Consider the following 22,312-nt stretch of genomic DNA (forward strand, 5'->3'; position numbering starts at 1 on the left):
ATTTTATTATTGATTTAATTTTTGTATATTTTATTTTTTTCATATTGTTTATTATGCATATTCTTATTAATAAATTCATAATTCATGATTGTTTGTTTAAATAATTATTAGTAGTAGTGGTTAGATTTCTGAAACTTCTGAAGATTATAATTAGGATTAGTAAAAATTAAATTTACTAGAATAAATAAAAATATTTTTGTTCATGTATTTCTTTTTTTAAAATCGTGATCAAAAAATTTTTGAGATTATTTTTCACATAACATGAATTGTTCATTATTATTATTATTATTATTATTATTATTATTATTATTATTATTATTATTATTATTATTTTATGAAGCTATTTTATATATGTGATAAATTTATCTTTGAATAATTTGGTTTTGTTTATTTACAAATTAGTTTTTTATCAAAGGGGAGATATAAAATATCTATTTTTTTATGTTTATTATTTACTATTTACTATTTATAAAATATATTTAATTAATTTAGTAACTAATTTTTAATTTACATCTGACAACTTAAAAGAAAAATATTAGAAAATTAATATTTTTTATCAAGATTATTTGACAATTTATTTTTATACTATTAAGATTTAAGATTTAGAGTTTAATATTTGGAATTTACTTTTTTGCATTTACAGTTAATCAAATATTATTTAAAAATAATAAATATTGTTAGTGGTGTAACATTTCTCTAATTTGCAAAAAATGAATGAGAAATAATAATTTTAATGACTAAATGGGAGATAAAGAAGATAAGTATTTGGGCCCAAATTGCAAACATACATTCCAAACCCTACTTGAAATGAAACGTATCAACAGATTCGGATCTTGATTCTTTCTTAGCATCTGGTTACTTCAACCATCTTCCTCTTTTAACTCCTTTACCATCTTGTCGCCACTGCGGATCATAACCTCCAGATTCGGAGCCTTTTTCTTCCTTTTTCCCTCTCTCACAGTGATCCGTGCATTTGTCTTTCAATCGCTGGCCAGTGTTCATCAACGCTTGCTGTTCTTATTCCAGGTTTTGTTTTGCTAAAATCCAAATTGTTTCTTTTTGTTTCTAGATTGAATTTCATTACTTGTTTTTCTTGAATCTGTTGAAATATTCTATTAGGGTTTATCTTATTATAATACTCTGTTTTACAATAAGAGACAAGATCTTCTATTTTTTCTTGAAAACTCTATTTTACAATAAGAGACAAGATCTTCTATTTGGTTTCAATGAATCTTTCTGAGTCAAAAAATATATTTTCTGCAAAAAACCAAGAAAAATAAGATTTTAAAAATTAATTTATTATTTTGAAAGGACAAAAATAATTTAGAATAAAAAATTGGGGGCTAATTTTAAAGGTTTTGGCCCAAAGTTGGCCAAACGGACCAAAAACACTTAGCGGGTTGGATCAGGCCCAAGTGGGCCCAAGTCTAATATATAAATGCCCTAATTAAGAGCCATTTAGCCTCATTTTTCAAAAATGAAAGAGATAGGGACGGTGAGAAGAGAGAAGAGAAGGGGTTTGGGGTTTTTACTATTCACCCAAACCTTGTTTTGATCATAACTTGAGATACAAAACTCTGATTGACGAGCCGTTTACGGTCGTGCGAAGCTCTCGATGAGCTCTTCCTTTATATCTAAGAAAATTTGGTAAGATCTCGAAATTCACTCCCCAGTTTCCTGCCCTAACTTCTGCATTTTTTGGGGTTTGGTTTTTGAGTAGATTTTGTAGTTTTGCTTGTTTAGGTGATCTCTTGTAGCGGGTAATTATTGGATTTTATCCCTAATCTTGTTGGGTAAGATAAGATTTCACTAAACCTTTGTGTTTAGTTGTTTTGTGTATCTTAGGTTTTGATTTATATATATATATATATATATATATATATATATATATATATATATATATATATATATATATATGATGTTAGATTGAGTTTTGGGTGTTTGTTAGAGTTGGTTGAGGCTTTGGATCAAGCTTGGTGGCTTCGTTTTGGTGTTTGGTGCATTTGGGAATCGGCCAAGGTATGGTTTCGGTTTTTTTTATGTAATATATAATGTTTCTGGACACTTAGGCTAGTTGACCTTAAGATAGGATTGAATTAAATTAATAGTAGATAGAATTATGTATGTGGCATGTGAATTTGTGATGAAGATTTTATGAGTTGTGTCTCTTAGAGTTTGATTTTTGATGTTGATGAGAAAATTGATGATTGGTGTTGTTGATGTGTATTGATTGATGTTGTACTGGTGTTGTGTGGAAGGAGTTGGAATGATAATGATAATGATTATATGATTTGATGATGACTGTTGGTATTTTAATGATTATGAAGGTTGATGTTGATGAGTGTGTATATTAATTGTGGTAATATGAATATTGATAATGATTGATAATATTGAGACTATTGATGAGGAGTATGGATATTGATGTTGATGACAATTGGTGAAGGATGTGAGTTTTATGAGGATAATTGGAGGAATAGAGATTTTGATAAATTTGGGTAATGTTAGATGTTGTTTGGTGATGATTATTGAAATGGATGATGATTTGTAGTGGTTGTTGATTTTATTGTTGATTGATGATGATTATGAATGTTTATGATGGTTTTGGATGTTAATGATTAAGGATTTTGATGGGGATGAAGGGTGTAATTGGAATATTATTGACGGTTGAGTTGAGGAATGAGTGGTAGGGACTGTTGTGTTGCTTTGGTAGTAATTGGATTGTGAGTTGTTTGGTTTTGAAATGAGAGTTTTGGTAAAAGTAAGTTTTTAAGGTTTTTGGTAAAAACAGATTTTTGGTGAACATTGACGGATCATAACTTGAGCCTCGGTTTTCAAAATTTGTTGAAACTTGTTTAGAATTAAAGTTCATTGAAAAGTCTTCAAATTGATGATATAAAGTTTGTAAAATTTGGATTTTTGTAGAGGAAGTTATGATCGTTCAAAGTTTAGTGTCAAATTCTGAAATTCTGCTAAGGTACAGAATTTTGTGATCTCTGGTATGTGTGCACGCACAGCCTTGTGCATACGCACAGCCTTGTGCATACGCACACCTCTACAAAAATTTAAACCTGTGCTCACGCACAGCCCTGCGCGTACACACACACAGGGGAAGGCTTCCTGTTTAGAGCGCTAGCACAGCTTGTGCGCACACACAACCAATGAAGATTTACAACCTGTGCGCACACACACGTTGGGAAAGGTAGTCTGTTGGGGGTGCTAGCACAGCTTGTGCGTGCGAACAGAATTGTGAAAAATTGCACTTGTGCGTACGCACACCCTCCTATGCGTACGCACACGTTTTAAAACTCTCCCTGGGCGTGTGCACGCACACCCCTGTGCGTACGCACACGCTCTGTTTTATAACTTAAACTTTGTTTTTAAACTATTTCTCTTTTCCAATAAGCTTGTAAACTTCTGTGACACCTTTTTAAGACTCTTTGGCTTACTTTCGGGTATCAGAACATGGGAAAGGTCCTAGGAGATTTAATTTGGGTTTTACCTTAAAAAGTTAGCAAACGGAAGGTTAGGTATTCGGTGTATTGAGGATGAGTTTGGTTGAGAGAGAAGGAAGAGTAGTGAACTTGGCAATTATTGAAAACGAATTGAAGAACTGATGAACTTGAGAAATATGAATGTTTAAGGGTGTTAATGGAAATGATAATGGTTATGATGAGTTGAGGACTCAAAGAGGAATGATGATTTTGTTGAATGTGGAAAGTGTGCCGGCACTATATCATTGGAATGTTGAGAATTGATAATTGAAAGTGATTTAATATGAGAAATGGTGATGACTGGTTATGCTTTGAGGTCGATGGATGTAGAAAGTGTGCCAGGCACTATATCCTTAGAATGTTGAGAATTGGTAATTGAAAGTGATCTCTGAGAGTGAGATTGTGATTATGATATGCATTGTTCTCCGTTGTAGGAGTTGTGGCAGTCTCCCGCCTACGTTCGGATGTGAGGCTTGAAGCTGGGCTTCTCACTCATATTTGTTGCTAAAGAGGACGGTGGTAGGGCACTCTTCCTCGAAACGTTTCCCATTGAAAGGAGAGGGTGGTAGGGCACTTATCCCTCGAAATTTTCCTCCTGAGCATGGGTTTCTCTCTGGTTGCAAGGTGGTAGGGCACTAACCCATGGAATCATGCGGCATCCAGAGGAAGGTGGTAGGGCACTCTCTCTCGGAATGTTTACCTCTGAAAAGAGAAGGTGGTAGGGCACTTATCCCTCGGAATTGTTCCTCCTGAGTATGCGCAACAGAGAGACTAATCCGGGAGTTGCCATCCAGATTTTTTGTTGGGTTTGGCATAATAACTGACATGTGATATCACAGCCAATAGGACAGACATTCATCATGTGCATCTTCTATATGCTTGCTTGCTTTGATTACTTGAGTTTTCCTAATTGTATAATATTGCCTATTTCCTTCTTGAATTATTTGTGATATATATGAATACTATCTATGTTTTTCTTGCTTGCATTATTTGTGTTTGTCTGGTGCTGAGGAGGTTAGGTAGGCGGTGGCGATGGGATCGCACGGAGGGTAGGTTGGTGAAGGCTATGGGACAGCGATGACTAGTTTTAGTTAGAACTCCCCTAAGTTTAGATGACCCGGTTTATGGTTTAAGTTTTTTTATTTATTTATTTTACTCTAAGCTTGAATATCCGTATGCGATGTGAAGTTCTAGGATTGCCTTCGGCATCCTAGAACCTTATATCTTATATATTGGGCACTGTTACCATACTGAGAACCTCCGGTTACCATACTGAGAACTTTGTTGTTGTTTTTCAGATGCAGGTTACAAATCCACTTCGGCGGGATTGCAGATATGGTGACAGAGCGGAGTATGGTTCCTCCTTGGTTTATTTCTATTTTACTTTATTATAGCTACTCTCACATCTCTTTGTATATTTATTTTTATGGCATTAGAGGCTGACTTGAAAGATAAGTTGTATAAGCTGTTTTAAATTCTAAAACTCTGTATTTCTCTGGTCGTAACTAGTCGGCTTAAACTCCGCAAGCTGCAGCTAGTTTCCTATTATTATTATACTCTTATATCTATATGTGTTCTATTCTTTTGCATCTATACCCTGTATCTTATGCGTTAGTTTCATGTGAACGTTTCGCGCTTTTGTAATTCTATTTTTGAGCTTAATCCTTCATCGGGCTTCTAGAATATATTATTTCTGTCAATATAAATATGCACAAGCTTTAGGATTGTCATAACCTTTAATTAATCTTTGCCTTACGACTAGAGGTAAGGCTTAGGGTAATTACGGTGTTACATTTCTCAGATATTTTTCATGTTGTAATTCAATTTTATTGGCTTTTCATTTATATCTAGGCCACATTTCATAACTTTCCATAATCTTTAAAATATGTTGTATAGTAGTTTTGTAAAGTGGTTTCTTAGACTTTAGTTTGAGGAATCGAGCATTATTATAGAAAGAATACGGTAATAAGTTGCATTCCCTATTATATTTAGTCCTGTTGATAGCTTCATGTTTGTTTGGATTTCAGAAGTAACTAATTAAAGAGTGGTGGTCCTTTTTAGTCATATTTGCTACTGTTAAAAATCAGTCATTAGTGAAGGATGAAGCTTTTTGTAACAATTTATAATGTTCATTAATTTGTTAGTTTTTTTTAGGTATACTTAGTTACTTGGTTTGTTGCTTAAAAGTCTCAGTCTTAACCTCTAATGATACCATTATATGCTAATAGGAGGTTTGTAGCAACCCAAGAATATTGGCCCAACGGAAAAGAATGGATTTTCAGATTTTTCCTTTTCAATGGGCAGGTAACCAAATATATTATGCAATATTATATCATGCATGTTAACCAATTAAAGAGGTGGGTTAAATCTTTAACTTCGAATGCCTTGTTTTTAGTTTATATTCAGTTAGTGGTCTTTTCTACTTTCCTCCTCTTGATACTTTCTTTTGTGTGTTAGATAACTTTGATTAGCTAACTCTGAGTTCCTGATCTTTTTAATCTGAAATGTGTGTAGACTACAATAACTCTAATAGACTTGCGAGACTCTTATAAAAGATTAATTTTGATAAGTTATGAATGTACATTCAAAATAAATAAATACAATGTTTACTAATCATACATATAATGATAGTGACCTTGAAAATCTAACATTTATTGATATGGGAAAATATAATTTGATGTTTACGTAGAATGTTTTGCTTTCACAATGCATCAAGATAACAGTAATTTCTCTTTCAGTGTTTCTTTCAAAACTTCAGTATTTTTTTATGGACATTCAATAACACCTAATATGTGTTTCTTAATTAATTACCTATTTTTGTGATGTTGATTATAATGTCATTTCATTTAGCTGATTATTGTTCTTTGGTCTTGCTCTATAGGTAATAATGGTAGATTTAAATGTATACATACCCCTCTTTGCTAAATGATTATGTAATATTATGTGATGCATTTTTACCATGCTTTGTTAGACATGAATTAACTTTAGGAATAAAATCGAATATAGGGTGAGAGAGCTCTTCTCCCAAGTTTTGTTTCAACTCATGGAGAAAAATTAGGGTCAATGTTCTATGTCATTGATTAGCTCAATAATTGCTTGGTGCTAGAGCTGAAAAGAAACAATGATCAGCTGCTTATAACTAACACCTCATTTGAACAAATTAGATCTTTCTATTTTGTCAATAGAGGGGCATGTGTTCAATTTAGATATGTTATTTTCGGAAATTTTTTTATTTCACTGTGGAATCACATGAACTAGCCCATCCAGATTCACCTTGATTCTGACTCATATGTGGCTGACCTAATGGACCCAAAAACACTTGATAACATATACAGAGTGTTCCACATAAAGTATAACAGGAATGGTAAGCCCTCATCACCTGATTTGATGGTTCTGTCTAGGTCTGAACCATCTGATGATAAGTTCTCATCAGATGGTGATAAAAATGATTATAAAGATGAGACACTGGAAGGGGATGATCCTTAAAATCCCATAGATTTGTGTGGTACAAGTAATTCATCAATGGAGGTCAACGAACAAAGTAATAAAACAAGCGAATTGTCTGACCACGGGTAATGCTAAATGTAACTTTTTTTCTTATGCTTTGCATTTTAATATCATGGTACAGATCGATATCTTTTAATGTGGTGACTAACAAGTTTAAAATATCCTGAATCAGATAAACTCCAGATGCTTATTATGCAAAGACCATCACAAATTCGGATTTGAGTCAATCTAGATTGGCAAGTTTGTAAAACCCGGTTAATTAATGACTAATTAACCCATAAATTAAAAGTAATTCTAGAAAATTAGAAATGAAAATTTTTATGGTTTAATATGATAGAGAAAATTAAAACGAGAATTTTGACACCAATTTTAAAGAAATCGTCCCAAGATTGGGCCAAATAGTCCAAACCGGACCTACCGGACCCATGTTGGGCCCAAGGCCCAGCCAAGCCTCACTTAGCTTTGGAGTGGAGCAATAAGCTTGAAAATCTGTTGGTAAAGTTTTGGGACCTTGAAGGTTGAATTTGGAAGTGTTCCGAGTTGAACGGAAATCAGCCAAGGTATGGTTTCGATTTCCTATATCTAAAATGTAATGTAATGTGAAAACTTAGGCTAGCAACCCTAAAATAGGATTTGAACTATTGATGTTGTTGATTGGTTGAGATGAATTATATTGTTATGTATGTATTTAGTGGATTGTGAAATGTTGATGTGGTTGTTGGGTGATATGGATTAAGTTGAAAATATGTGCATAATGATTGATTAGTTGTGAAGGTTGCTAATTGTTAATGAGCATGTAAGGTTATGAGTAATATGGATTGATATGCTTAAGTGTTGGTAAGATTGAGGCTCTTGTTGGTAAGCATGATTTGGTGTGTGATAGTGATGTGTATACTCATGGTGATTGATGAAATTGAATAAATGTTTGGAAAATTGAGCTATGGAAATGTGATTATAAATTGAATTTATTGAATTGAGATTTGGTTAAAAGTGGTTGATTGATGGGTTGAGGATGGAATGAGAGGTCGGAAGTGCTTGATGTTGAATGACTGAGTTTGGTTGGTTTTTTAAATAAGTTTGGAGGTGTATGTTTGGAGAAATTGGAAATTTAGAATTTGGTACACTTTTGTAAAAAAGGAAATTTTGATGAACTTCAACAGATCATATCTTGAGCTATTGTTTTTGAAATTTAATGCTTTTTATACCAAATGAAAGATAATTTGATAAGCTTTAAAATGGTTTAAATTTGGTGGAAATCTGAATTTTGTGGAAGGAGATATAATTGTTGAAAGTTGGGGTCTGAAATCTGAATTCTGTGAATTCTGCAGAATTTGAGATTTCTGGTTTGTGTACGCACACACAGCCCTGTGTGCACGCACACCTTGTGGATTTTTAATCATGTGCACATGTAAAGCATTGTGCGTACGCACATACAGGGATATGGTTACGGATGGGAGCGGTAGCATGCTCTGTGCGCACACACAACTAACGAAGTTTTGCAAGCTGTGCGTACGCACTGCCTTGTGCACACGCACACGTTGGGAGGTGTATTCTGTTGATGGCGTTTGCACGTCTTGTGCGTGCACTCAACAATGGAAATTTTTCTTTCTGTGCGTACGCACAACCCTGTGCGCGCACGCACACTTTTTGAAAATACATCTAGGCGTGCGTACGCACACCCCTGTGCGTATGCACACGACCCTGTTTTCTTATGAAACCCTTATTTTCAAGTCTTTCACCTTCCCAACAAGCTTGTCACCTTTCAAGACATTGTTTCAGGCTTATAAAACCCCGTTTTCATCCTTTAAGTCTTAAATCAATATAAAATGCCTAGTGATTGAGAGGAAGCTAGGGAAGGGGGTAACTTGTGGATGAAGAAACGAGATGGTGGAATGCTGTGTATGATATGATACGAATGGCTGCATATGAGATGAGCTGAATGGCTGTGTGTGAGATGATGGTTTGTGGCTGATTATGAATTATGATTTTAAGCCAGATGGCTGAGATGAATGATAATGTATGGCTAAGAATAAATGCATATATGCTGAATTATTGACATTGTGATTGTTGCACTCCACCTATTTGAGATACGAGTTTCCCTGGGTGAAAGCAGTGACTAGCCACCACGTGCTCCAGGTGAAGACTCGATACTCTGCTGACCCTATGTTGCAAGTGTGGCTGGACACTGTGAAAGTTCCGAATGAGCTCGGCCCTGTGAATATACACCAGTGAGGGTGTTGGATGTGAATTACGATTATGTTGCAAATAACTCGAGTTAGAGATGTGCGACAGAGGGACAATCCAATGGTTAGCTACCAGGATTTGTCGGGTTGGCTTTATAACCGACAGATGAGACTCATCAGCCACTAGGACAGGCATGCATCATATGCATTATATGTGATTTGTTTGGAATGCCTAATTGACTGTATACTTACTTGCTAATTGTCTAACTGTCGTATCTGCTTCCTACTTGTGCATTTCTTTGTTTGATATAATTGTGTTTGCATACCAAATTACTGGTGGCAGTTGGGAGGTTCAAAGGATTTGGAAAGGGGATATTTAGTTAGACTAAAGAACCTTAGTTAGTCGCCTAATTTCATTTTCATGGTTTAGTATGTTTATATGCTTTGATTATAAATTGGGAGTTCTAAGATTGCCTTCGGCTTTCTCAGGACATTATATGTTAGATATTTGGGCACTGTTACCATGCTGAGAACCTCCGGTTCTCACCCATATGGATTTTGTGGTTTTTAGATGCAGGACGTGAGCCTCTTCGCTGAGGCATGCTGGAGACTTCTATTTTAGCAGAGATCCTTAGCTCTCCACTATATATATATATTCCTCTTAGAGGTTTTTTAGAGAAACAGGTGTTGTAACTTGTCTTTTGGGTTTATTTTGGGATTTCCTACTCTATATATGTATGCATACTTCTATGCTTGGACCGGTTATCTTCGCAAATCGAGTCTTGAGTCTTGATATCTGTATTTTTGGTACTCTCTCATATATCTTCTCATGATAACTTATCCTTTATCTATTTCGTTTACGTTATCAATCGGAGTGTTACGCTTTTTGATTTAACGGTTTTCATTTACCCCTTTTCTTCAAAGGCTCCTAGTTATAAACATTTTTCACACTACTATATATACTAAAATTTTATTTTTAGAGGTCGTAATATGATGAATTCACATTTCATGGTATTTATTTGCTTTAATTAGGTGGATTTCATTGACTTTTCTTGCATTTATTCATTGAAATAGCATGCTTTTGTGAATTCTTTCCTAATTGTGCTTAATTGTGAAAACCATGCTTTTATGCTTAAAATTGCCAATTTTAATTTACTTTTCTCCCATTCGATGCCTTGATATATTTGTTTGAGTGATTTAAGGTTTTGAAGGCAAGAATGGCTTAAGAAAGTGGAAGGAAAGCATGCAAAGTGGAAGAATTCAAGAAATGAAGGATTTGCAAAGTTGTCAATCCTGACCTCTTCGCACTAAATTGATCATAACTTGAGCTACAAAGATCCAAATGAGGCGGTTTCAGCAGCATTGGAAAGCTAACGTCCGGTGCTTCAAAATGATATACAATTTGCTATAGTGGACATAAGCTTAAGTGTGCATACGTACACAATTTTTGCATACGCACAAGTCGGGATTTAGCAAGTCTGCATATGCACAAGTCCTGGCACGTGAGCTCATTAATTGCAAGTCGCTGGGGGCGAATTCTGGGCCTCCAAAACTCAGTCCAACTCATTTCTGAAACTATTTCAAGCCAAAGTGAAGAAGAATGAAGGGGGACAATTAGGTTTAGCTTTTCTATGTTTTTCTCTTAGTTTTCTAGAGAGAGAAGCTCCCCCCTCTCTCTAGAATTAGATTAGTTTTAGTTAATTTCTCTTTAATTTCTATCTTTAATTCTTGTCTTAATGTAGTTTCATTTATGTTTTCATGCTTTATTGTCTTACGTCTCTTAGTTCTTCTTCTTAATTTCTCTTTTATGTCACTTTTCATTTTATGAACTCTCTTGTAATTCTTAATTTTCATTTAATGCAATTTATGTTTCATGTTCATTTAATGCTTAATTGAGTTATTGTTGTTATTTTCTTGCTTTTGATAGTTAGATTTTATTTTTAATATAATTTAATATTATTTTATTTTCATGTACACTAAGTGTTTGATAAAATGCTTGGCTTAGTTTTTGCTTAGTTTTTCTTCACTCTTGGCTTGGAATTGAAGACTTTGGTGACCATTGAGTCATTGATGTCCATTCGTGTTTGATATATTAGAGTAGTTAGTTGATTTGGTTTCCATTGACTCTAAGTCTTCCATTAATAGAGTTGACTAGGACTTATGGATTGAAATCAACTATGCCTATTTGACTTATCCTCGATGTAGGGTTAACTAAGTAGGATTAACTCTTCATAATCATCATGTTTTTGTGGTCAATGGCTAGGATAGGTAACCTTAGCTCCTAATCCATATCAAGAGGTTTTTAGCATTTGAATTTTCCTTTCCTTGCTTTATTTACCTTTGGTTTTAATTGTTTTCATTGAATTTCTTGCATGTTAAGTTACTTTCTTGCTATTTACATTTCTTGTCTCTCTTGCAATCAATCATAGCCAATAATAGAACATTTCATTGAAACTCCTAGGGAAGACAACCTCGGACTTAAAACTCCCGGTTTATAATATTTGTATTGATTGTGACATCTTTTGAGTTTAAATTTGATTGTTGGCCAATTGTTGGGTTGGGAACTATACTTGCAATGCCAATTCTTATTTTGAGAAAAGAAAAATTCCTAACCCGCTCTAGGCCTATCATCAAATTTTTGGTGCCGTTGCCAGGGAGTTGCAATGGTGCTATATTGTTGGCTATTGTTAATATGTGAATATGTGAATAGTTTATTTTTGATTGGTTGCTTGTTTTTGCCAGTTTTAGGAGTTTATCTTACTTGTTCTTATTATCTTTTATTTTAATTTCCTTTTTCTCCTATGAATTCTCTCCCATTGCATCATGAGTTTGGTTGCTATCGTGTTATAGGGATTGAGAATTTCAAGTATTTGTCACCTAGATGGAATGAAGAGAATTCACAAGAAGATTGGGTGTACAAGCTTTGAAATCTCAAAAGCCATGGAAATTGCAAACATAGGTGGAAATTCGAGGAACAATGGAAGCACAAGCCTCCATAATGAAAGCTTCTCAAAAGTCCAACTTAAGGACTCTAAAGAGAAGTGCTTGGTGGGAGACACCCCACCATAGTAAAACTTTCCAACTTCCCTCTTTTATTTCATTCTTGTAAGTTGTAAATATGTCTCTTGGTTATTTGCTTGCCTTAATAGATTTTTGTTTTAAAGTGCATATGTGAATAGTTAGTAATCTTATTTAAATTGTTTTTTTTACTTGAGTTGCATGTTTAAAATTTTTTAAATGGTTTTTGGATGGTTAAAATAGTTTTGGTAGATTCTTGCTTGTGCATATTAAAAGTGCTTTGAATAGTCCATGATTTTGATTTGAAAAATAAAATTTTGGATTAATTTCAAAGTTAATGTAAATAGTTGCATATTTTTGTTACTTTCTTGTTTATATGCATATTAAAATGTTGGGTTAAATTCTGTTTTAGAAAAAAACAAAAAAAATTCAACTGTGCGTATGCACATATGCGTGCACACGCACACTTCAATTCAAGGCATCTATCCACGGCGCTCGCACAGTATGTGCGTACACCCAATAGCCCTTTACCCATGAATGCGTACGCACATCATGTTGTTGTGTACGCACAAACGCCAAAAAAACACCCCCCTTATGGTGTGTAAGAACCGAGCTTAATTATTCATTTCATTAGTTAATTAATATTGCGCAAATTAGGTTCCAAAAAATTAGAGTGAGAATTTGAGATTTAAATATAATTTTTAGACTCAGTAGGTTTTTCTGACTCAGAAAATGTATTTTCTACGAGAAACCGAGAAAAACTGCGAACCGGCAGCCGAACCGGTTCAAGTATGCCCGGTGCTGCGCGAGAAAAAGTTAAAACAGTCAAAAACCTTAGAAAAATATTAGAAATAGAAAACCGGACGTTAATTTTAAAGGTTTGGCCCAAAGTTGGGCCAAACGGGCTAAAAACGCTAACGGGTTAGACCGGGCCCAAGTTGGGCCCAAGCCCAACATATATAAAAGTTCATTAATGAACCCATTTCAACAACAACACACTCACAAACACCCCAACTCGGCTGAAAAGGAAAGAGGGAGAGGAGAAGAGATAGAGCACTATTCACATAGAGCTTTCCAAGCTCATATCTTGAGCTATAGAGCTCCGATCGTCACACTATTTGTGGCCACGCGCTCATTGCGAAGAGCTCTACAAACTCCATCCAAGAAATTGGTAAGATAACCACAAAATCCTCTCAGTTCTTTTCTTCAAAATTTCGAAAATTTAGGGCTTTTGATTAAGTAAAAGTTTGTGATTTTGGGTGTTTAGGTACACTCTAACCTTTGATTACCTTTGGATTTGGCATCCAAAACTGTTGGGTAAGGTGAGTTTCTCTTGAACCCTTGTGAGATTATGATTAAATTGAGCTCTAGGTTGATTAGTTATCATTTATGTGTATTATAGCTTGGGGTTGTGATTATTGGCGATTATTTGAGCTTGTTGGTGCTTGTGGATTTATATTGGTAGCGCAGAATGTGGTTGGAAACTAGCTTGTGCTCAATTTTGGGTTTTTGGCATATTGGGAATCGGCCAAGGTATGGTTTCGGTTTCCTCTATGTAGTATGTAATATTCATGCACACTTAGGCTAGTGACCTATTGGATAGGTTTGAATTAGAATGGTTGTTGAGTTGTTGAATGATGATGTATGATGATTTATGATGGGTTGATGATTTTTGAGTTTAATTATGATGATTGATAATGATATGATGATGATGAATGGTTGTGTGGATTGAAAAGTGGTTTGATATGATATATGTGATGTTGAGGTTGAGAATAATGCAATGAGAAAGAAAAATTTGGTAAGAATGGTAAAATGTGACCTAAAGGGGTGAGTTATAATGTAAATTGAAAATTGGAAGGGTTTTGGTTTGATTTTGGTTGAGGTTTGGGGAAAAATTGAACTTTGTGAAGCTTTTGGTAAAATGGAAATTTTGGTGAACTTCCATGAATCATATCTTGAGCTACCTTGCTTGAAATTCAATGCTTTTTATACCAAATGAAAGATGATTGAACAAGCTTTAAAATGGTTTAAGTTTTGTGGAAATCCAATTTTGGTAGAGGAAGATATGATTGTGGAAAGTTTGGTGTCAAAAATCTGAAATTCTGTAAAGTTACAGAATTTTGTGATTTCTGGTATGTGCGCACGCACACCCCTGTGAAAATTTAATTCTGTGCACACGTACAGCCTTGTGCGTACGCACACACAGGGGAAGGTTCACTGTTAGCAGTGCTAGCACAGCCTATGTGCACACACAACCAATGAAGATTTACAACCTGTGCACACGTACAGCTCTGTGCGCATGCACACGTTGGGAAAGGCAGTCTGTTGGGGGCGCTAGCACAGCTTGTGCAAGCGAACAGAATTGTGAAAAATTGCACTTGTGCGTACGCACGCACATATGCGTACGCACACGTTTTAAAAATCCTCTTGGGCGTGCGCACGCACACCCTTGTGTATACGCACAGACCCTGTTTTATAACTTAAACTTTGTTTTTAAACTATTTCACTTTTCCAACAAGTTTGTATACTTCTATGACACCTAATTAAGACTCTTGGGTTTAATATCGGGCATTAAAACATGGGAAAGGTCTTAGGATAATTTATTTGGTATTTCTATGAAAAGTCAAAGAACGGAGGCTAGGTTTCTGTTGTACTGAGGATGGATTTGGGGACCGAGAAGGGCGAAAGATGTATGAATTGAGAAAGTGGCGAACTAATGAGTTTGGAATGGAAATATTGAATTTGACAATGGTTGAGATGAGTCGAGGACTCGGAAAGAGATGATGGATCCATGATATACTAAAATTGTTTTCTGAAAAAACCACTGATGTATCATTTTATATTGAGATTGTTGAGACGCTATGCGCCTGGCAGAGACGGTGGTTAATCCCGCCTGTCGAGGTTGCAGCGGCAGCGTAAGGACGGTGGTTAATCCCGCTTGCATTGAGATGTGAGGTATGTGTCAAGAGTATCCCGCTCGCATCCCTTCGGATCAATAGCACGCAGGCACAAAATCCCAGACGATGATCCGAGCACCATATCTCGAGGTTCCCAATGATGATTCCGAAGGGTGACATCTTCATGGAGATGTGTCGGGTTGGCAGTTGAACCGACAATGTGATATCACAGCCAATAGGACAGGCATTCATCATGTGCATCTTCTAATTGCTTGTTTGCTTTGTCGACTTGTAATTGTATGCCTAAATTGTATAACATGTCTACTTGCTTACTTGAATTACTTGCCGTATATGCTTCTACGTGTGTTTTACTTGCATTGATATTACTTATGCTTTCTACTGGGATTGAGGAGGTTCGGAAGGCGGTGCCGATGGAATCGCATGGAGGATAGGTTGGTGAAGGCTGTGGGACAGCGGAAGATTGTTAGACTAGAAAATCCCTTAAGTTAGATTGCCCCTTAAGTTATGTTAAGCTGTTAAGTTATGTTAAGGTTTTATATATGTTTTACTGTTTTAGTTATGCCTTAAGGTTGAATCTTGTGATGGATATGAAGTCTAGGATTGCCTTTGGGGTCCCGGGCTCTTATATCTTACATCACTGGGCAGTGTTACCATACTGAGAACCCCCGGTTCTCATACCATATTCTGTTGTTATTTTTTAGATGCAGGTCGCAACCCACCTCGGTGAGTTGTTTAGATGGTGACAGAAGCAGAGGATCATGATACTTTTTCGGATCTTTTTTATTATTTTGTTTACTTATCTCTCACTTTTGTATCTTGCTTTTTCCTAAAGGCTTGTATTGAAAGAGAAAAACTTGTATAAGCTATTTTTAAACTTTAGATTCTATTTTGTTTGTACATATGGCTAGCCGGCCTAAACTCTGCGAGTCGTGGCTAGATTCTTATGATATTATACTCTATCTTTTGTTATATTATATCTATATCTTGTGCTTTAAGTTAGTAGCTCCGTTAGTACGTTTTTCACTTTTCAAATCTTGTTTTGAGCTATAACCTTCATCGGGCTTCTAAATTGTATTTATTCTTCTATATATATTATGTATGAGCTGTAGAACTGTCGTAACCTTTGATTAACCTTTGCTTTACAATGCGAGGTAAGGCTTAGGCTAATTAGGGTGTTACATTTAGTGGTTTCAGAGTGGTTCGTCCTTGTGAGCCTGAGGGATGGACCGTTTGTGCTTCATTGCATGCTCTGTGTGTCTTTTCCTTGATGTTATTAGGTTATCTACTTGATATTGCATAGCATGCTTGTTTGTGAGTGCCTGTTTGGGATAATTGAAGTACTAGGCTTTTGATATTGAGACTGATCACCTTGATATCGATTGTTTGGTGCAGACAGGAACCCTAATGGCCACTCACGGACGAGGTCATACCCGTTCACGAGCTGAGAGTAGGAATGCGCAACCAGTGGATAACCATGTAGAATTCATGGCGGCAATGGCGAATTTAGCGAACACCATGGAAGCTAATGCTGCTGCGACTCTGCAAGCTATGCAGAGGTTAGGCCAACCGGCTGGGAATGGAAACGGATATGGTGAAGAAAATGCAAATGACAATGCTGAGGGAAACGACGATAACATGGGAGGTGCTCTGATGACCTTGGCGACTTTTTTCAAAGTTCATCCGCCAAGTTTCAGAGGATCAACCCACCCTACAGAGGCGGACAACTGGTTCCAAGCCATGGAGCGCCACGCTGCAAGCGCAGCATGTCCCGAACAACTAATACGTGGAGTTTGCTGCTTAGTGGCAAGCAGAATGCCGCTTGCTCCAGCTTCAGAATGCTGATATCCCTTGGGATGTATTCCAAACGGCTTTCTATAGAAAGTATTTCCTGAGTCTGCAAGGGAAGCAAAGGAGATGGAACTTATGCAGCTGAAGCAAGGTTCCTTGTCTGTGGCAGATTATACTAGCAAATTCGAGGAGCTTTGTAGGTTTTCTAAGGTGTGTCAGGGTTCCCCGAAGACCTACAAAAGCTGGAAATGTATCAAGTATCAGAGGGGGTTGAAGGATAGTATCATGATTGTTGTTGCTCCTATGGATATTCGTACCTTCTCCGAGTTGGTGAACAAAGCGAGGGTGGTTGAGGAATATGCTAAAACGGTAGCTTCGTCCAAGGAAACTCACGGAGGAAACACTAGTCAGGGATGTGGCAAGTATTTTCTTCCAAGGGGTCAGCATTTCAAGAGAGGAGGATATGCGCCTCAAGGACAAGGAGACTTTAGAAAAAATACTCAGAATCAGTTTCAGCATGCTAAGGGGAGAGGAAATCAGAGTAAGATTTTTCCGGATTTGACTTGTGTGCGTTGTGGGCGTTTTCATCCATATGACTCTTGCAAGATTGGTTTAGGTGGTTGCTTCAACTGTGGCTTGCCTGGTCACCTTGCGAGGGATTGCACTCGTGGGAAGAACCCGAATGCGGGTCAGAGTCAACACCAAGGGCGAGTATTTGCTGTGAACGCCAAGGATGCTTCTAAGGCGGATCCATTGATGAGAGGTAACTGTTTAATTGGTGATAAAGTCTTGATTGCATTGTATGATACTGGAGCTTCGTATTTGTTTATTTCGTTTGCTAAGGTTGAGGAACTAGGCTTGAAAGTGTCAGAGTTAGCATTTGATCTGCATGTACATACTCCTCATCAGACAGTTATGACAAGGTCAGGTTGTAGGCAAGTAGGTTTCAAGCTTGAGGGTAGAGACTTTATGCATGATTTGATCTGTTTACCAATGGTTGGGTTGGAGATGATTTTGGGGTTTGATTGGTTGTCGAAGAACCGAGTTTTGTTGGATTTCTTTAGGCGGTCAATTCAATTTATGCCGGAAGGAGAAAAGGGAGCAGTGATAGCTGAGGGTTACTACCTGAACTCAGTAATGGTGTACTATAGTGGGAAAGAGTGTCAGGGTTATATTCTTTTGGCTGCGAATACGTTAGGTGATAATCAGGAACTAGATCAAATTCCAGTAGTTAGAGACTTTTTGGAGGTGTTTCTGGAAGATATTCCTGAGTTTCAACCACAAAGGGAGATTGAATTTGTGATTGAATTGGTGCCGGGAGCCGGACCAGTGCCGATTGTGCCATATCGAATGGCTCTGATAGAGCTGGCAAAATTGAAGACTCAGTTGGAAGAGCTTCTGAACAAGAGGTTCATTCGACCGAGTGTATCTCCGTGGGGAGTGCCAGATTTATTGGTGAAGAAGAAAGATGGAGGAATGCGACTGTGTGTGGATTACCGACAGTTGAACAAAGTGACTCTGAAGAACAAGTACCCGCTGCCAAGGATAGATGACTTGTGGATCAATTGCAAGGAGTTGGAGTGTTTTCCAAGATCGATTTGAGATCCGGTTACCATCAGATAAGGGTGAAGGAGGATGATATCCCTAAGACTGCGTTTAGGACGCACTATGGACACTACGAGTTTGCGGTGATGTCCTTTGGGTTAACGAATGCACCTGCTGTTTTCATGGATTACATGAATAGAGTCTTTCGTCCCTTTCTGGACAAATTCGTGGTGGTTTTCATGGACGACATCTTAGTCTATTCTAAGATGGCAGAGGAGCATGAGGAATACTTGAGGATTGTGTTGCAAATCTTAAAGGAGCGGAAATTGTATGCAAAGTTGTCGAGGTGTGAGTTTTGGAAGGAGGAAGTAAAATTCTTAGGTCATGTGGTAAGTAAAGGAGGAATAGCGGTGGATCCTTCTAAGGTAGAAGCGGTGATGGAATGGGAAAGACCAACGACAGTGACAGAAGTTAGGAGCTTCTTGGGATTAGTCGGATATTACCGGAGATTTATTGAAAGATTTTCCCGGATAGCACTGCCGATGACTAAGTTGACAAGGAAGGAAGTGCCTTTTGTGTGGACGTCGGAGTGTGAAGAAAGTTTTCAAACTTTGAAGCAGAAATTAACTTCGACGCCTGTTTTGATTTTACCGGAACCGCATGAACCGTTTGAAGTATATTGTGATGCTTCTTTGAAGTGTTTGGGTTTCGTGCTGATGCAACACCGGAATGTGGTGGCTTACGCATCGCGTCAGCTGAGACCGCATGAGGTAAATTACCCAACTCATGACTTGGAATTAGCAGCGATTGTGTTTGCATTGAAGCTTTGGAGACACCACTTGTACGGAGTGAGGTTTTGTGTCTTTTCTAATCATAAGAGTCTCAAATACATCTTTCATCAGAAAGAGCTCAATATGCGTCAGAGGAGGTGGATGGAACTTTTAAAGGATTATGATTTTGAACTAAGTTATCACCCTGGAAAGGCGAATGTGGTAGCAGATGCATTAAGTCGAAAGTCCTTGACAATTACTTGGATGAGAATCAAGGAAGAGGAGCTAGTGGATAATTTTGTAGATTTTAAGCTAGATATTGGTGAAGTTGCCGGAAGAGCTTGCTTGAATTAGTTGCAGATCTCGAGTACATTTAAAATAGAGATTCAGAAGGCTCAGCAAGATGAGCAAAAGCTTCAGCAGTTATTTCAACCAGTTGGTGAGAAGAGGCATGGAGAGTTTACTAAGGATGATGAAGGGTTGTGGATATATAAAGGGAGAATTTGTATACCGGATGTTGGGAGTTTGAGGTAAGATTTGTTGTCAGAAGCTCACAACAGTGAGCTTTCTATTCATCCCGGAAGTACGAAGATGTATTATGACTTAAAGAAGATGTTCTGGTGGCCTGGGATGAAAGGTGATGTAGCTACGGTGGTATCCAAGTGCCTGACATGTTAGAAGGTAAAGATAGAGCATCAGAAACCGTCGGGAATGCTACAGCCACTTGAGATTCCTCAGTGGAAGTGGGAAGGAATTGCCATGGACTTTATGACTGGTTTACTGAGGACTAGGTCTGGATTTGATGCGGTTTGGGTGATCGTGGATCGCTTAACCAAATCCACTCATTTTCTGCCTATTTGAGTGAACTGTTCTATGGAGGAGTTGGCAAAATTGTACATCAATGAGATAGTAAGGTTGCACGGAGTGTCATCGAGCATAGTGTCGGACCGTGATCCCCGATTCACATTAAGATTTTGGGGAGATTTTCAAAAAGCTTTCGGTACGAGGCTATGTCTCAGTACCGCATATCATCCACAGACGGATGGACAGTCAGAAAGGACTATTCAGACATTAGAAGATATGGTAAGGGCGTGTGTATTGGATCAACCTGGAAGTTGGGACCGTTACATACCATTGGAGGAGTTTGCGTACAACAATAGCTTTCATGCAAGCATTGGGATGGCTCCGTATGAAGCCTTGTATGGACGGAAGTGCCAATTTCCACTTTGTTGGTATGAGTCTAGTGAAGTAAGTGTTTTGGGTCCTGATTTGGTAGCAGAGACTACTGAGAAGATTAAGAAGATTCGAGAGAGAATTCTAACTGCTCAGAGTCGCCAGAAGAGTTATGCGGATCAGAGGAGGAAACTGCTGGAATTTGAAGCGGGAGAGCATGTATTTATGAGAGTTACACCGACAACTAGGATTGGAAGAGCGATAAAAACCAAGAAGTTGAATCCGAGGTTCATTGGACCGTTTGAGATTCTGAGACGATTCGGGCCGGTGGCGTATCAAGTAACTTTGCCACCTCACTTGTCTAACTTTCATGACGTATTCCACGTGTCACAACTCCGTAAGTACACGCCGGATGTGACTCATGTGTTGGAGCCTGAGTCGGTCGAGTTGAGGGAGAACTTGACATTTCAAGTAACACCGGTCCGTATTGACGACACTAGTGTGAAGAAGATGCGAGGAAAGGAAGTTTCATTGGTTAAGGTTGCTTGGAAGAGAGCAAGAGTCGAAGAGCATACTAGGGAATTGGAGTCCGAGATGCGAAAGGATTATCCCAAGCTATTCTCAGGTAATCACTAAATTTTGAGGGTAAAATTTCTTATTTGGTGGGGAGAATGTAAGAACCGAGCTTAATTAATCGTTTGATTAGTTAATTAATATTTCCGAAATTAGGTTCCGAAAAATTATAGTGGGAATTTGAGGAGTTAAATATGATTTTTGGACTCAGTAAGTTTTTCAGAGTTAGAAAATGTATTTTCTGCGAGAAACCGAGAAAAACCGTGAACTGGCAGCCGAACCGGTCAAACCGGTTCAAGTCTGCCCGGTGCTGCTAATGAGCGGATAATTTATACGCTTTTTGGCATTGTTTTTACATAGTTTTTAGTATGAATTGATTAGTTTTTAGTATACTTTTATTATTTTTTAAATAAAAATCATATTTTTGGACTTTACTATGAGTTTGTATGTTTTTCTGTGATTTCAGGTAATTTCTGGCTGAAATTGAGGGACTTGAACAAAAATCAGATTCAGAGGTTGAAGAAGGACTGTAGATGCTGTTGGATTCTGACCTCCCTACACTCAAAGTGGATTTTCTGGAGCTACAGAACTCCAAATGGCGCGCTCTCAATTGCGTTGGAAAGTAGACATCTAGGGCTATCCAGCAATATATAATAATCCATACTTTGCCCGAGTTTAAATGATGCAAACTGGCGTTGAACGCCAGTTCCATGCTGCATTCTGGAGTTAAATGCCAGAAACAGGTTGCAAAGTGGAGTTAAATGCCAGAAACATGTTACAAAGTGGCGTTCAACTCCAAGAGAAGCCTCTACACGTGAAAAGCTCAATGCTCAGCCCAAGCACACACCAAGTAGGCCTCGGAAGTGGATTTCTACATCATTTACTCATTTCCGTAAACCCTAGTAACTAGTTTAGTATAAATAGGACTTTTTACTATCTTTGTAAGGATCTTTGATTAGTTTTTAGGCTATCTTAGACTTTCATGGGGGCTGGCCATTCGGCCATGCCTGGACCATTATCACTTATGTATTTTCAAACGGTAGAGTTTCTACACACCAAAGATTAAGGTGTGGAGCTCTGTTGTTCCTCATGAATTAATACAAAGTACTACTGTTTTTCTATTCAATTCAAGCTTATTCCTATTCTAAGATATCTATTCGCACCCAAGAACATGATGAATGTGATGATTATGTGACGCTCATCATCATTCTCACTTATGAATGCGTGCCTGACAAACACTTCCGTTCTATATGCAAACAAGCTAGAATGAATATCTCTTAAATATCTAATACAGGAGACCGAGTCCGAGATATTAGAATCTTCGTGGTATAAGTTAGAACCCATGG

At 37.3% G+C, this 22,312-nt stretch overlaps 2 protein-coding genes across 2 annotated transcripts; both read left to right on the forward strand.

The window, feature by feature from the left end:
• Positions 1-17,040: 17,040 nt before the first annotated feature.
• Positions 17,041-19,948, forward strand: LOC148564051 (uncharacterized). Its single transcript, XM_088486995.1, has 5 exons — positions 17,041-17,828; positions 17,970-18,290; positions 18,650-19,220; positions 19,581-19,750; positions 19,867-19,948. The coding sequence occupies exons 1-5, from the start codon at positions 17,041-17,043 to the stop codon at positions 19,946-19,948; spliced, it is 1,932 nt and encodes a 643-aa protein (XP_088343121.1).
• A 145-nt stretch (positions 19,949-20,093) lies between these two features.
• Positions 20,094-21,139, forward strand: LOC148564052 (uncharacterized). The gene is made up of 4 exons (XM_088486996.1): positions 20,094-20,368; positions 20,465-20,612; positions 20,796-21,018; positions 21,123-21,139. Exons 1-4 carry the CDS (start codon positions 20,094-20,096, stop codon positions 21,137-21,139), a joined length of 663 nt encoding a protein of 220 aa, XP_088343122.1.
• Positions 21,140-22,312: the final 1,173 nt, after the last annotated feature.

Source organism: Arachis ipaensis, chromosome B5 (assembly GCF_059453495.1).
Source record: "Arachis ipaensis isolate K30076 ecotype BB chromosome B5, ASM5945349v1, whole genome shotgun sequence".
NCBI lineage: Eukaryota > Viridiplantae > Streptophyta > Magnoliopsida > Fabales > Fabaceae > Arachis > Arachis ipaensis.

Coding starts and splice junctions, on each gene's coding strand:
- LOC148564052 (XM_088486996.1), top strand. CDS start 20,094: ATGGAGGAGTTGGCAAAATTGTACATCAATGAGATAGTAAGGTTGCAC. Junction 20,369..20,464: donor ATACCATTGGAGGAGTTTGC/GTACAACAATAG, acceptor GTATGAGTCTAG/TGAAGTAAGTGTTTTGGGTC. Junction 20,613..20,795: donor AATTTGAAGCGGGAGAGCAT/GTATTTATGAGA, acceptor CAACTCCGTAAG/TACACGCCGGATGTGACTCA.
- LOC148564051 (XM_088486995.1), top strand. CDS start 17,041: ATGCAGCTGAAGCAAGGTTCCTTGTCTGTGGCAGATTATACTAGCAAA. Junction 18,291..18,649: donor CTGGCAAAATTGAAGACTCA/GTTGGAAGAGCT, acceptor TTACATGAATAG/AGTCTTTCGTCCCTTTCTGG. Junction 19,751..19,866: donor CCGGATGTTGGGAGTTTGAG/GTAAGATTTGTT, acceptor AAGGTGATGTAG/CTACGGTGGTATCCAAGTGC.